This window comes from Diabrotica virgifera, chromosome 4 (assembly GCF_917563875.1).
Source record: "Diabrotica virgifera virgifera chromosome 4, PGI_DIABVI_V3a".
Taxonomy (NCBI): Eukaryota; Metazoa; Arthropoda; class Insecta; order Coleoptera; family Chrysomelidae; genus Diabrotica; species Diabrotica virgifera.
This window is the reverse complement of record NC_065446.1, coordinates 145,990,259-146,006,962: the sequence shown is the minus strand read 5'-3', so window position 1 is coordinate 146,006,962 and position 16,704 is coordinate 145,990,259. Positions and strand designations below refer to the sequence as shown.

Sequence of the window (16,704 nt, the reverse complement as noted above, 5' to 3'; positions counted from 1 at the left end):
TTATAATACTGACCTTCTGACGTGTGTAGTAATGAATTATGCTGTTCATTACATTCTGCACATCTATAAGTGGAATAACATGGTACTTCCTTTTTATGTAGTAGACATCTACCGCACCACTGCTTTTCCTTTACGATTTTGTTTCTTTCACACTTGTAGACTTAGAAACTTTGGACATTTGAACAGTTTATGTTCTTCATGACATACCACACAGGTTATCTTTTTTTGCCTGTTGTCTGTGATCTCTTCCTTTCCTTTCTTTTTCCAACATCTCCAATGTCTGGATTCTACTTTGTAGGAATTCCTGTGTTGACTTACACATATGTCGGAATATCCCTACTGTCTTGAATTGACGTTTCATATAATCTCCTGGTTTCTGTGTCCCACTTTAACATGCTTATCCTTGCTATAAGAGGACTCCAGGACTCTGTCATTATACCTAGTCCACTAATCGCTTCTAAGCTGTCGTGGATAGTATCATGTAATTTTTCAGCGCCTTTGATGACGCTTCTTTTATCTCCGCAGCCTGAAGTATTTTGTCTATTAATATAAATAGAGTCATCCTCGGATTATCGTACCGATCTTGCAACATTTTCCAGGCAGCACTGTAGTTTGCTTTTGTTGTGTTTAAATGTTGTATTATTCTACTTGCTTCTCCTCGGAGGCTTGTCTTCAGATACTGCATTTTTCCACATTTGATAGTTGATTATTCTCATGTATCAAATGTTTAAAAACATCATAGAATGTTCCCCAGACCTCGTATCTTCCCTCAAAACAGGGTAACTTCGCCTGAGGTAGTTTTATTTTTCCTTTCTTGCATCCTTCCGCCTCCAATCTCTTATTTTCTTTTATAATCGACCGCACCCTTCTTTTCATCATATAAAATCTTTCTATTTCACATTGTGATGATACACGACAACCCTCACGAAATTTTCCTAATTTATTTGTTATAAAAATAAGGTCATAATATTATAGTTGCAATTTGTATAATTTATTAAGATCGTAGCAAAGTTCAAAGTATTGAACTCATTTGAATGACTGAAAAGAAAGCACACGTCATTATTGAAATATTTATAGTACCTAACCATATAGGGTCATACATATTGGCACTGTTTTTAACTATAACAGATATAAATAGGAAGGTAGAGTACCTAAGACATCTTTTGTTGTCGTTGCACTCTGTCGCGCTAGTCAGGGGATCTAGTTACCGAGAAATGGGTTATCTTCGACCTATTTCAAGGTCAACGTAATGTAATTGTACATTTCATTATATAAGAATAAAGTTTCTGAAAAAGTTTACGTTCGTTTGTTCGGGGTAGTGTCTTCGTCTAGCAACCCCCAACTCCACATGGCGATCCAGCCCTAAGTTAAAGAATGGAGTTTTCTGGTTCGCATGTAGATTGAGATAGGCAGATATACACTTAAGATGGGAAACAACCAGAACAAAGAAAAAGAGGAACAGATCTTCATAAACCAAGCAGGCAACAGCGGAGGTGTGACAGCTGAAACCGGCGAAAACGAGAAGCTATCACTCCCTGGAATTTTGGGAATTGTATCGTTCAGCCTGGCCCTAATCATCGTTGGATGGATACTGTATCGACGATGGAAGAAGCAGCTTCGAGGCCACATCCGACAGGAGATATCTAAGTCAATGGAGATGCTGAGGTTAGACGCCCAGAATCCAGGACCAAACGCATAGACACATGTGCCCATATTCGTGAGTATTTTTTCTTTTTAATACAATACAGTTTAACTGCTTATGAAGTAAGTTTGATGACTACTTTTTTTTTAATTTTTATATTAATTACTCACTTACTAATTTATTGACATTTTAAATATTGACATTTATCCAATATTATTGATCCTTTTATTTTACTTACATTTATATTTTATTATAATATTTTATATGTTATATTTTGTTATATTTAATATACTTAACGTCAATGATAAGCTTTACGAAGTAATTGCAACTTCGAGACACTAGGCCATATACTAATGAGTAACGTAGTCAGGCCAAGCCGAATTTATGTTTGAGGAAAGATTTCAACGTATTCTGGAAGATATAACTATATTAAATAGGAATCTCACAAAAGACACTTTAGAACGAAGGAAAAATAAGCTAATCACAGAAAAATGGGTGAAAAAACTCAGGACTATCACGGAACAGTTTAGGACGGTGCATAAAGTATACAAAGTTGACAGCTGTAAGACAGCAGAAGACACATTCATTGCAGATATTATTGCAAAAATTGGAGAAAAAATCGAAAAAGTCCAAACAGAACTACGGAAAAGACAAGTTGAACATAACTGATATGTCCTTAAGTACCTTAACCATTGTTTAATTAATAAGACCACTGTCGATGGAATAATTCATATTTATTACTAACATGTTATTCAATACATTTTACATTCGGTTTTCTACAACTACTCTTCCCCGTTGTTCTGATCTTTCTGTCAGTCCGCATGGAACATCATCGCAGAACAGTAAGTGCCAGATGGTCATCTCTCTCAGAGCTACCAACTCACTTTAAGCTGTGTTTACACTTAAAACATCCCAACTTATCACCCTCACCCTTAATTTATATCTACCCAAATATGATTATTATGATTATGTAAAACCTAACTGAACAATTTTTTTTTGACTTACTCTAGAATGAAATCATTGTATTTCCTTGGCATATTTGTAACACGTCTGCTTCTACCTGTTTGAGACATATTATCAGATGGATTATTAACAATAATGTTTTGTTCATTATCTGACCTGTAAACTGTATTAGTTAATGATCTGTTGCCAGTGTCTGAAGAAGTAGCCATGTCCAGCAAAACTGGCTCACCTTGGGTTTCCATCGTTAACTTCTCCAAATTTGATTCAGATTGTGTTATACTCTCACCTACCGGATGTATTACGTTTGGTAGTTTTATATATTGAAAGTCATTGTTACTGTCAAGTTCATTTTCCCTGTTGTTTGCAAACTCAGTGCTACACCTGCCTACCTGATTCGTATGACGCTTCCATACCTGACCACTATCTAATCTGCAATAATAAGTTTTCTTACCTACTTTATTTATTATTTTAGCTGTCACCCACAACTTTCGGTTTGTTTCCCTATAGTCTCTTACCATAACCCTTTCTCCTATTTCAAAACATCTTTTCTCCTTTATAGAAATATTTTGCTGTTCTTTACTGGGCTTTTCGGCCATCATTGACATTCTTGTTCGCAATGATCTATTATATACAAGTTCAGCTGGTGACTTTTCTGTTACTGGGTGTTTTGTGTTGCGATATGTTAGTAAATATCTTGATATTAATGTAGACAGCGGAATACCAGAGTTTCTTGGATCATCTAGGGCTGTTTTTAGCTTCATTTTAAATGTCCTGACATACCGTTCTGCAGCTCCGTTGCTGGATGGATGGTAAGGTGCCCCTGTTAAATGCTTAACCCCATTTTTCTTAAAGAATATTTCCATGGTTTTGTCAACTAGTTGAGGTCCATTGTCACTCACACATAACCTTGGTAGTCCCATTCTGGCAAAAACTTCCCTTAGTTTTTCTTGCGTTTCTGCTGCTGTCGCCCTACTCATAGGAAATACCTCTACCCATTTGCTGTAAGCATCCACCAATATTAAGCACAACTTGCTTTTTAATTGCAAAAAATCTATATGCACTCTATCAAATACTTTGTCCACTTCAGGCAACGGTAAAAACTCTGATGGAGGGTTGTCTCTATTCTTTAAACATGGACCACAACTTTTTACCCTATGCTCTATGTCGGAATCTATTTTAGGCCAGTAAACATATGATCTCACTAATGACTTGCATCTGACTATTCCAAAATATCCTGCATGGAGCTCATCGAGGATTTGTGGTCTTAGACTTGATGGTACCACAATACGATGTCCCCACATTATTATGTGCTCATCTAAATACAACTCTTGTCGTTTATGGTAAAATGGCATTATTTCATCACTTAAATGTTTGGGCCATCTTTCCGTTTTAATATACATCTTTATTGCCCTTAAAATGTCATCTTTGTCTGTTTCTTCTCTAAGTACTTTGTTGTTAATTGGCCAGTATTCTATAGACACCGTGAAATGAATATATGTCATTCCTTCCGCTGGTTCCTCTACTGTTCCCGTAACCTGCACTGGTGACCTTGATAAATAATCAGCTACAGGATTGTTTATTCCCTTGATATGTTCAATACTGTAGTCAAACGATGCCAAAAATAAAGCCCACCTTTGTATCCTGTTTGCGGACATTTTAGGGATGCTCCTGTGTTCTCCAAATAATGCAACTAGCGCTTTTTGATCTGTCCTTAATTTAAACTTATTACAGCAGAGGTACTGGTAAAATTTATTTATGGTAAAATGAACTGCTAAAGCATCTTTTTCAACTGTAGAATATTTTTTTTCTGCTGGGATGAGAGTTCTTGACACACATGCTACTGTTCTCTCTTCTCCCTCTTTAACTTGGCTTAACATGCCTGAAATACCCTTGTCACTTGCATCTGTTGTTACTATTATTGGAAGGTCAGGGTCAAAATAAACTAAACAATTACCTGATGCTATTATATCTTTTATAATATTGAATGCCCTTTCACATTCTTTTGACCAGAAAAACTTTACATTACCTTTTAAAAGCTTGTATATTGGTTCTAAGATCTGGGCAGCCTGAGGTATAAATTTATGGTAATAATTTACTAGCCCTGTAAAAGCTCTAACTTCTGTTATATTTTCTGGTTTAGGTGCATTTATTATTGCAGCAATTTTACTATCTGTTTTCTTGAGGCCTTCTTTTGATATTTTGTACCCCAAGTATTCAACTTCCTCTTTAAAAAATACACATTTTTCTTTACAAACTGTCAGCCCAGCCTTTTCAAGTTTGCTAAGAACTTCCCTCAAGTTAGTCATATGTTCTTCTGCTGTTTCCCCCGTTACTATTATATCGTCTAACAAGTTTGTTACATTTTTCATGCCCTTAAAGAGATTTTCAATTTCTCGTTGAAATATACTACTTGCTGATTTTATTCCGAATGGTAATCTTTTAACTGCGTACAAACCCCTGTGAGTGTTCCACGCTAACAACTTACTTGATTCAATATTTAAGGATAACTGCATATAAGCTAGTTGTAAATCAATTTTTGAAAAACGTTGACCTTTTTTTAGTTTATTCCATAATTCATCAATTTTTGGAAGTGGATATTTCACATCTTCTAAATGTTTATTTATTGTTGTCTTGTAATCCCCACATATTCGTATTTTCCCATTTGATTTTTGAACAAAGACTAAAGGTGTTCCCCAATCAGAATTGTCTATTAATTCTATTACTCCCTCTTTCTCTAACCTATCTAACTCTAACTCTACCTCTTTCGCATAGGCTAAAGGAACAGCTCTGTGCTTGCAAATAACTGGTTTAGCATTTTCCACAACTTTAATTGAAATTTCCTTATGATTAAAATTTCCTTACTTACTAGTAAATACGTTTGAAAAACTGTTTATTAGATCTAGAATTTTACTATTACTTACAATTTGATTCATCATTTCAAGCCTAATATTGAAGGCCTTTATCCAGTCTTTCCCTAGAATATTTGCAGAACCTTTTTGCACAGCGTATAGCTTTACTGGTATTTTCTTGCTTTTATAGCCCATATCTATTATAAAATATCCCTCTGGTGAAAAGACACTACCTTCATAACTTTTTAGCAACAGATCATCACTGGTTAGCCTAAAATGAGAAAAATTATTTATATATGTTTCTTTTGTGATTGCACTTATACCAGCGCCACTATCAATGATCATCTCATATATTTTGCCTTCAATCTTTACCTGGATTTTAAAGGGATTGTCTACCTTGACTTGTACATGGCACAGATCAACAATTCTTGATTCTATGCTGTCTAATGTATAAATGTCCTCTTCCGCCTCACTATCTAAAAAATTAACACTATTTTTATGTGCCAAACAGACCCTAGCCAAGTGCCCCATGTTTTTACATATATTACAAATGTAATCTTTATATTTACAACTATTTTTGTGTTTATTTCCACATATCTTATATTTTGACATCTGATTGACACTTGAATTTACATTGACGTTTGAGCTGCCATGCGTTGTCCGCCTTGTCCCATGTTGCCAACCTCCATCCTGTCCCTGCAGACGAACTCGAGAACTCGACGATGACGAAGCTTGCTGATGATCTATCACGTGAACATTTACAGTTGACCTCGAGCTTGTTTTTGAAGCCATGATAGCATTTTCTGTCTTCATTGCCAAACTCACCATCTGCTCCATCGTCGCCTTTTCATCCTCTTCGCATAATCTGTCGAGAATTTTACTAGGACACATACCACTCACGAACTTATTTAGCAGCACTTTGATTAGATCTGCCCAAAACTTGCACGTAACTGCAGCACTTCTTATCCTAGCGTACCAGTCAGCTATTTTTTCCTCAGTTTCTTGCCGCAGGTCAAAAAATGTACATCTTTCTCTCCATGTACTCACTTGACCTCCGTAATGGGTAGCTAATAACTTTGATAATTCTGCAAATGTTTTAGTGTTGGGAGCTTCTGGAAAACATAGATCTCTCAACAAGGTGTATGTGGGTGCACTCACCGAACTGATTAGGATCGCCACTTTAATAGCTTCCTCTTCAACCCCATTTGCCACAAAATGTTGTTCCAATCTTTCTTCGTAAATATTCCACGGTTGTAAATCTGGAATAAATTCTTCGAACTTTTTGTTCGCCATCTTGATTCACTAACAAAGGTACCGGACATCGGTTTACATAAAATAATTGGTATTTACTTCGTTACCACTTTTATCCTCGTCGCCATTGATATGTCCTTAAGTACCTTAACCATTGTTTAATTAATAAGACCACTGTCGATGGAATAATTCATATTTATTACTAACATGTTATTTAATACATTTTACATTCGGCTTTCTACAACTACTCTTCCCCGTTGTTCTGCTCTTTCTGTCAGTCCGCATGGAACATCATCGCAGAACAGTAAGTGCCAGATGGTCATCTCTCTCAGAGCTACCAACTCACTTTAAGCTGTGTTTACACTTAAAACATCCCAACTTATCAATAACAACGACAAGATGGGAGAGAAATTCGAACTGAAAACAGCAGGGAACCTGATCCCTCACATAGGAAACGCCGAAGAATCAATTAGAGCATTCATAGACGCAATTGAATTGTACGATGAATTTTTAGATAATGAGGGAAAACCGCAACTAACAAAGTACCTGTTGAAGGTGAAACTGACGCAAGCAGCAAAATTACTACTGAAAACTAGTTACAACTCAAACGCGGCACTAATAACCGATATTAAAGAAAAGTTTTTAGTAAAACAATCTATCCCTGTTCTGTCAGCGGAGATCAACTCAGCGAAACAAGCGAATAGGTCAATAGAAAAATTTGGAAGAAGTTTAGAGGATCTCGTGGCAAAATTAACAATAGCACAAGCAGAGGGAAACAGAGATGCAGAACAAGTGCTGGCCAAAGTAAACGAAAAAATTGTAATAAGCGTGTTTACTAACGGTTTAAAAAATGACGAGATAAAGACAATTTTGAAAGCCAAGAAATTTAGCACCTTAGTGGAAGCGATCACAAGCGCAAAGAACGAAGAATCGCTAACTCGAACGGAAACTGCAGGAATGTACCACATGAATAAAACATATAGAGGCGGAAGAAGAAATACAACAAACGGATACAAAAATAGTTTTGATAGAAGGAAAGAAGGTAACAAGACATATAATAATAGAAACGAAGTAAGACAATATTATAACAGAGGTAGGTCTCAAAGAAACAGAGGAGCAGGACATGGTCGACGAGGGAGAAATAATAATTGGTCGCAAGGTAGAAACCCCAGCAACAGAAATTCACCAGGAGCATATTTCGCAACAGAGGAGCAGCCCCGCCAAGAGCAGCCACACACAAGCACAATACAAGAAGTATATTTTTTCGTGGCCCATCGAATGGAGGCAGATAATTCCACAGCAAGTGGATTAAATTATATTAATGTTTATTACAGAGGAAAACGCAAAAAACTATTAATTGACACTGGCGCAACAGTCAGCGTTTTATTTGAAGAATGTTTAGATAATAACTACACCGACATAAACAAAAGCCGAAGTATCAGCTTGCGAGGCGTTACGGGAAAAACTGTATTTACAAGCGGAACTTTATTGTGTGACCTAGAAATATTATATGACTCAGAGAATATAACATTGACTTAGGAATTTGCAATTATGAAAAGTTTCACAAATAAAGTCGATGAAGTCATTGGCAGCGATTTTTTATCCCAATATTTTGCTACAATAAATTACGAAACTTTAAAATTATCGTTGCATGTAGAAGGAATGAGAAGAGACTTGGAAATGCTATCTATGGGAGAAATTTACACGATAATAATACCTAGGAGATGTGAAAAATTATTTTATTTTGAAATCGGGATACACTACGGAGATTTTGTAACTATACCACAGGAGATAGCGGAAGGAATTTTCCCGGCAGGAACAGTCTCAAAACCAGTCGACGGAAAAATACCAGTAAGGATATTAAATATCAACTGTAGAGAAATAATTGTTAAAAATTTTAGACCGAAGGTCGAAAGATTAGACAAGTTCGACGTTTTCCACATGGGAGAATCAAAACAATCGGTGAGTCGTGCGGAAAGACTTTTGAATATAATAAACACAACAAATTTATCGCTAGAGGAAAAAAGAGCAATAGAAAAAATATGTGTAAAATATTCCGATGTGTTTTTCTTAGAAAACGATCCATGCACAACGACGGACGTATACAAAGCAAAAATAAAATTGCAAAAAGGAGTATCACCTGCTTATAAAAAACCGTATAGATTAATAATATGTAAGCACTACGAGCCTAGTAGGCCCATGGCTTGATGTACTATTCTTTTCCACTCCCTTTTGTCAGTCGCTTTTCTTTCCCAGTTCCTTACGTTAATTCTTCTCATATCTTCTCTAACTCCATTACTCCATCGTGACCTCAGTCTTCCTCTTCGTCTTTTCCCTGCCAATGCACTAGATAGTACCATTCTGGGAATTCTAGATGAAATCATCCTCTGCACATGGCCCAACCATCTAAGTGTTTGCGCCTTAATTACTGCTAGTATGTTAGGATCTTGATAGAGCTCAGTTAGTTCCTTATTTGTTCTTCTTACCCATTGTCCATTTAAGTTTTTCCCACCGAAGATTTTGCGCAGTATTTTCCTCTCCCAAACTAATAACAACTCTTGATGTTTTTTGGTTGTGACCCATGTTTCAGAAGCATACGTTACTATCGGCCTTATTACGGTCTTGTAAGTTCTTAGTTTTGCTCTTCGTGATATATTTTTACTTCTTAACAACCCATTAAGAGCAAATATAGCGCGGTTGCCCGACATAATTCTCTTTTGTATTTCTTCTTCACAGTTAGGATCTCTTGTGAAGACAGTTACTAAGTACTCAAATCTCTCAACTTCTTCGAATTTATACTGTGTTCCCTTCGCTGTTGTCATTGTTATGTATTGCCCCCGAACGAATTGCTTATTTGTCCATTCCATATACTTTGTTTTTGCTTCATTTATGTACAATCCTTTGGTTGCTGCCCTCTCCTCGAGTTTCATAACTGTTTCGATAAGTTATATTTTGCTCCTAGCCAAGATTACCAAATCGTCTGCGAATGCCAAGCACTGATGTTTTTTGTGGTAGATCAGACCTGTTCTATTAATGTTTGCTTCCTGTATAACCTTTTCTAGTAATATGCTAAACATTATAGACGATAATGGATCACCCTGCCGCACTCCTTGTTTGACCTCAAAGCTTTCTGTTATAGTATTGTTTATCTTGACTTTATTCATTGTTCTTTGGAGAGTTAATTTTATAATTCTAATAAGCTTTGGATAAACGTCCATGTCTTGCAATGCTGTGAATAACTCGCTTCTTTTCACTCGATCGAAAGCCTGTTTAAAGTCAATGAAAAGAACCATGGTGTCTTTATTATATTCGTAACTTTCAGCCTGTATTTCTAGTAGTGTGAAGACTTGATCCACAGTACTTCTGCCTTTTCTGAACCCACTTTGATATTCTCCTATGCTTTTATCAACCTTCGTTGTTAATCTGTTTTTAATATGCATAGCCAATATTTTATACGTTATGTCTAGCAGCGCTATGCCTCGATAATTCTGACAATCAGCCATATTTCCTTTTTTGTGAATAGGACACAGTATTGCTTCTGTCCATTCCTCAGGTAGTATTTCTTGTTCCCATATATTATTAATTAGTTTATGGATTTTCTCTACTAACTGATTTCCTCCAAATTTAATCATTTCAGCCGTTATGCCGTCGCTTCCTGGGCTTTTGTTCATGTTTAATTTATCGATGATATTCTGAATTTCGCTTATAGTCGGAGCCTGCTCTTCACCTTGTTGATTTTGTATTTCATTTACTAGATCCTCTGTTTCCTCGTTATTATCGTCTGTCTTTTCAGGTCCATTTAGAAGCTCATCAAAGTACTGCTTCCAGCGTTCTAATATCTCTGGTTCACCCATAATCATTTCTCCATTTTTGTCTTTATAATGTACAGTTTTCGGTTGGTGCCCTCGTTTCTCATTTTTTATCCCTTGGTACAGGTTCCTTATTTGATTATTTTTGTAGCTTTCCTCTATATTTTTCAGTTTAGCTTCATAATGTTTCCTTTTTTTTCTCGTAGTATTTTTTTGGTTCTATTTCTTTGTTTAGTGTAATTTTCCTGCGCTTCTCTTGTTCCTTGAGTTATCATTTTTAATCGTAGCTTGGCCCGTTCATCCAATGATTGTTCACATTCTTCATCAAACCATTCTTTTTGTTTTTTCTTTGTGTTGTCATTGGTGCTGGAAATATTTGCTGCTTCTTTAATTACACCTTTTAATGTTCCCCACATGCATTCTACATTCCTTTCATCCACTATGCTCTCTAATTTGTTGTCAATAATTTGTCCATACAACGTTTGCTCACATTCTGTCTGTAATCTAATTGGTTTGTTTCTTTCGTATTTTAATCTCTTTTTGTTTCGAAGAGTTGGTACTAATTGTTTCATCCATATTCGGACCAAATAGTGGTCTGAGTCCATATCAGGTCCTCTATATGTTCTCACCTTTGTTATGCAGTGTTCTTCATTTTTCTTAATTAAAACATGGTCGATCTGGTTGACTGTACGGCCGTCTGGAGATTTCCATGTTCCCTTATAAATGTCCTTTCGTTGGTGGTACGTACTTTTTATTATAAGTTCCTTTTCTTTGGCAAAATCTACCAGGAAATATCCATTTTCGTTAGTCTCTGGATGTAAACTGTGCTTGCCTATAGTGGGCATTAATATTTCTTCTCTGCCTATTTTGGCATTAGCGTCTCCTAGAATGATTTTCATATCATACCTGGGTATAAGCTCATATACTTCATCTAATTTACTATAAAATTGCTCTTTCAGATCCATTCCTTTTTCCTCCGAGGGTGCATGTATATTAACAAATGTTATTTTTTGGTATTTACCTTTTAATTTTACCTTTAAAGTCTGAAACAAATTCTTTCAATTTTTTACTTATTATAAAACCTGTACCCAGCAGTCTGTTAGTGCCTCCGCTATTGAAAAATATATAGTCGTCTATTTCCTGGCTACCCTGCCCCAATTGTTTTGTCTCTTGTAAAGCTACTAGATCAAACTTACATTTCTTAACTTCGTTTATTAAATGCTTCAGCTTTCCTTCCTGATAGGATCCTCTTATATTCCAAGTTGCTGCTTTTACCATTTCTTCTGTTATTTTATTAATTTGTTTTTTGATTTCCTTTTTTTGCGTCCGTGTTCCCTGCGGTGTCGTCTTTGTTGATCCATCTTCGTCTGCATCTAATTCTAGTTTTTTGAGATGTCTTCTTTTATTTTTTCCAATTGCCCGCTTTCTTTGTTCCATTTCCATAGTTCATTGTTTACTATTAATCTCTGGTACCCTATTATTGTGATTTTTCCTTTGGTTCGCTGCTCTCTAGCCATTATTCTAATTTTGGCTTGTATTTCCCTTTCGTCTTTTGTTAGATCATCATTTACATACATTTTGTCCCTTAGCTGGTTAAGCTTCATTTTATTTTGCATTACTTTTGACTTTTCGTATTTATTATCCAACTCTACTAGACATGTTGTGTCTCCCAGCTTTCTTGCATCGTTTGCCCTTACTTTAACTCCCATTTCTTTGTCTATGAAACTTTCTACTTTATTCTTTAGTATATTGGGATTGTCCGTGTCAATTGGAAGTCCTTGAATCACAATGTTTCTTTTTCGTTTTTCTCCTTCTAATTTTTGTAATCTTATATTCGTATTACTTAATTGGTTTTGCAGCTGATTTATCTCTTTAATAGCTTTTTCATTAGCTAGTTTTAGTTCTCCTATTTCTCTTCTATACTCCTTTTGTTCTTCTTTGAGCTCTTTTAGTTCTTCAGTTAGCATATTCATGGTTTCCGCCTGCTTTTTCTGTTGATTTTTTATTTCCTTTGTATCCTCAGCCAGTCCTTTTAGCAAATCCATCATTTGGGCTAGCATTTCTGGGTTTGAATCATCCCGTTTTTTTGGTGATCTATAGGTTTTTTTGGAGTTTTTGAATAGATCATCCCAAGTTCCTGCTTTTCTTTTTCCTCCCTCTGAATACGTATCATCTGAGTCTGTCATATTTATAAGATTTCACTTTTCTTGATGTTGCCCTAGTTTCGCGAGAATATTCTTTGCACCGCGATAGGGGATGATATCCAGTTCAACCCTTCAGAAATATCAACCCCCCTCAGTGCAATCAGCTTCTCTCTAAACTTTATTAAGTTACGCTTTCCAATGATTATTCGCTTTAATTAAGGTTTGGCAACACCGCTTTATATTCGAACCGGACTTCAGCTGTAGAACTAGCTGTTTTATTTATCTTATCAATATAACCTTACTTGTTTTTCTTATTGCCAGTATTGTTTTTAACGCCGAATATCACTTTTTCGCAGTGGATTTACATTTATTTTATTGTTCTTCACTTTATAATCACCTGGTACTGTCAGTTAACATTTAATTTTCGCAACAATTCTCGAAATTTTCGGGTTTATCGTTGGCGAAAAATCAAACACTTTAACACTTTCAATGCCACGTTGCCGTCCTAACCGTATAGATTACCACATGAAAAAAAACGGAAATTAATAGACAAGTAGACAAAATGTTAAAAAACGGGATTATTGAAAATGCAGTATCAGAATTCTCATCTCCACTACTTATAGTACCAAAGAAAACTGATGAAAATGGAACCAAGAAATGGAGAGTTGTGATAGATTACAGACAACTAAACAACAAAATTGAGAATGACAGATTTCCATTACCATGCATAGAAGAAATCCTAGACGCTTTATTAGGAGCAACATATTTTTCCCATTTAGATTTATACCAAGGATATTACCAAATAGAACTCGATTCTAAGTCCAGACCGTACACAGCATTCGCAACCGATAGAGGTCAATATCAAATGACACGACTTCCGATGGGGTTAAAGACAAGCCCTGGATGTTTCTCACGAGCTATGACTATGGCAATATCAGGTTTAAATTATGAAAACATGTTTATATATCTTGATGATTTAATAGTCTTTGGCAACAGTCTACAACAGCATAATCAAAATTTAGTGAAGGTATTAGAGCTACTAAAGAAAGTAAATCTAAAATTACATAAAATTAAATGCGAGTTTATGAAAAAAGAACTATTATATTTAGGACACAAGATTTCGAATAAAGGTATAGCGTCAGATCCGGAAAAGATCACCCATTGGAACAAAATGCAAAAGAAGCAAGAAGATTTGTAGCCTTTGCAAATTATTACAGAAAACATATCAATCATTTTGCAGAAATAGCCGCACCGCTAAATAGACTATCAAGAAAAAATGTAAAATTTGATTGGACAACAAAATGCCAAAAAGCTTTTGAAAGCCTCAATACGTCATTATCAAACCCCCCGTAATGGAATTCCCAGATTTATCGGAGGAGAACACGTTTATTCTACGGAGAGATGCATCTGACATCGCACTAGGAGCAACTTTGTCAAACGGGAATGACAAATCGGTAGCATATGCCAGTAGAACACTTAATAAAGCGGAAATAAATTATCCTACGATAGGAAAAGAATTACTGGCAATATTATGGAGCATTGCTAAATGGAGACATTACTTTCTACAGAAAGAATTTATTATTTTGACAGACCACCGACCATTGGTGTACCTATTTGGTATGACAAACCCTTCCAGCAGATTAGCCAAATTTAGATTGAAACTAGAAGAATACAATTTTACAATTAGATACGTGAAAGGAGCTGAAAATGTACCAGCGGACGCCTTATCACGAATAGAAGTTACATCAGAAGAACTAAAGCAACTAAATAAGGACACAGAGAAAAGTGTATTAGTGATGACGAGAACACAAACGAAAAATCAGGAGGAAATCGCCAATTCGAAGAACGAATGGACTGATCAACCAGACGTAGTCGAATTGTTGAGATTCCCGAAAAGTGCGGTAGAGGTAAAACTGATAGACAACGATGGTTGCAAAGCAGTGAAGCTAGATTCTGCTGAAGTAAATACAGATAGTAGTATATTGTATAACGAAGAATACGATATTATTTATCTGATTCGAGGTTTTCGATCAACGTCTGCACTACGAGCGTCGTTGAGAAACTCGACATATATCAATAACCTCGATCAAAGTCTGCGCTACGAGCATCGTCGAGAGCCTTGATTCAAATGTGCGCACAAAAGAATATAAAGGAACTAGTACTAGTAAAGAATAATAAGAATCAGCCAATTATTGAAGAGATAAGAAGGGATCCTAAAATATTTAAAGAAAAAGATATCAAAATATGTATAGTACAAGACAAACAGAATATAGCAGATGAAAAATTAAGAAGAATTATAATTAATGATTTTCACATGTTACCAAGAGAAGGGGATGCTGGAATAAATAGAATGTACAAAAATATAAGGAAATATTATTTTTGGAACAGTTTACGAAAAGATATCGAGGAATTTGTGAAGAGATACGACGATTGTCAAAGGCAAAAGCACTGTATCATAACCAAACAACCTCTAACTATGATATCGACTGCCACCTGCGCATTCGACACAATATTTATAGATCTATTGGGACTATTTGAGATGGATGATATTGGGAATAGATATATATTGACACTGCAATGTGAGCTAAGTAAATACATAGAAGGATATGTGATAAAGAACAAAGAAGCCGAAACAGTAGCCAAGGCATTGGTAAAAAATTTTATTCTGAGGTATGGAGTACCCAGAAAAATAGTCACAGACCAAGGCTCAGAGTTTATGGCAAGAGTATTTAAGGAAACATGCTTATTATTGCAAATAGAGAAACTAAACTCAACAGCATATCACCACGAAACAATAGCAGCTTTAGAAAATGCTCATAAGCATTTAAATGCATATATTAGGATACAACTATCAAAATTCCCTACAAATTGGAGTATATGGGTGCAATATTTCTGTTTTTCATATAACATTTCAGTACACTCAGCAACGGATTATACACCGTTCGAATTAGTGTTCGGAAAAACCTGTAGACTGCCAACAAATGTCCAAAACGAAATAGAATCTTTGTATAATTTTGACGACTATGCCATGGAACTGAAATACAGGCTGCAAGTAGGTAGCTGTAAAGGAGGACAGAGAAACACTAACACAGAGAAAACACAGCAGAAAAAAAGTATATGATGCCAAAACGAATAAAATAACTTATAAACCAGGAGATAAGGTATTAATAAAAATGAGCCAAACTCAAAACTTAACTCTTTGTTTTCGGGTCCATATACCGTAATTAAAGATAAAATAGCTAACGTAATTATTAGGAAAAGGGTAAACAAGTAGTCATACATAAGAATAACGTTAAGCTGTATAATATTTAAAAAGAATAAGTACTGAAAAGTGTTATAGTGTAAAAGTGTAATAATAGTTCACCATAAGACTTTTACTAGTACTTAAGATTCAGTGTAAATATTTATATATCTCATTCTTTTCTTTTCTCATTTTCTTTTAATATGTTTGTTTAATTTTCTTGTAAAGGAGAGACGTCAGTCAACATAAATAATATAAAATAGAGATGAAAGGAAATTTTTGCTGAAATTCTCTTTCATCTTTTCCCCGCCCAAAGAGATGTGATGGTACAAGACAACCCTCACGGAATTTTCCTCATTTATTTGTTATAAAAATAAGGTCATAATATTATAGTTGCAATTTGTATAATTTATTACGATCGTAGCAAAGTTCAAAGTATTGAACTCATTTGAAAGACTGCAAAGAAAGCACTCGTCGTTATTGAAATACGTATAGTACCTAACCGTATATGGTCATACATATTGGCCCTGTTTTTAACTATAACAAATATAAATAGGAAGGTCGAGTACCTGAGACATCTTTTGTTGTCGTTGCACTCTGTCGCAGGGGATCTAGTTACCGAGAAATGGGTTATCCGCGACCTATATCAAGATCAACGTAATGTAATTGTACATTTAATTATATAAGAATAAAGTTTCTGAAAAAGTTTACGTTCGTTTGTTCGGGGTAGTGTCTTCGTCTAGCAACCCCCAAATTAACATTATTCTTCTAGTGCATTCTGTCCATTTTCCACAGTTATTTCCAT

The 16,704-nt window shown here is 35.4% G+C and overlaps 1 protein-coding gene across 1 annotated transcript; it reads right to left on the bottom strand.

Moving 5' to 3' along the window:
* Positions 1-2,643: 2,643 nt before the first annotated feature.
* Positions 2,644-6,747, bottom strand: LOC126883683 (uncharacterized). The gene is made up of 2 exons (XM_050649344.1): positions 5,778-6,747; positions 2,644-2,891 (listed from the first exon to the last, which is right to left on the bottom strand). Exons 1-2 carry the CDS (start codon positions 6,745-6,747, stop codon positions 2,644-2,646), a joined length of 1,218 nt encoding a protein of 405 aa, XP_050505301.1.
* Between the last annotated feature and the right edge of the window lie 9,957 nt (positions 6,748-16,704).

Coding starts and splice junctions, on each gene's coding strand:
- LOC126883683 (XM_050649344.1), bottom strand. CDS start 6,747: ATGGCGAACAAAAAGTTCGAAGAATTTATTCCAGATTTACAACCGTGG. Junction 2,892..5,777: donor GATCATTGATAGTGGCGCTG/GTATAAGTGCAA, acceptor TACATCCGGTAG/GTGAGAGTATAACACAATCT.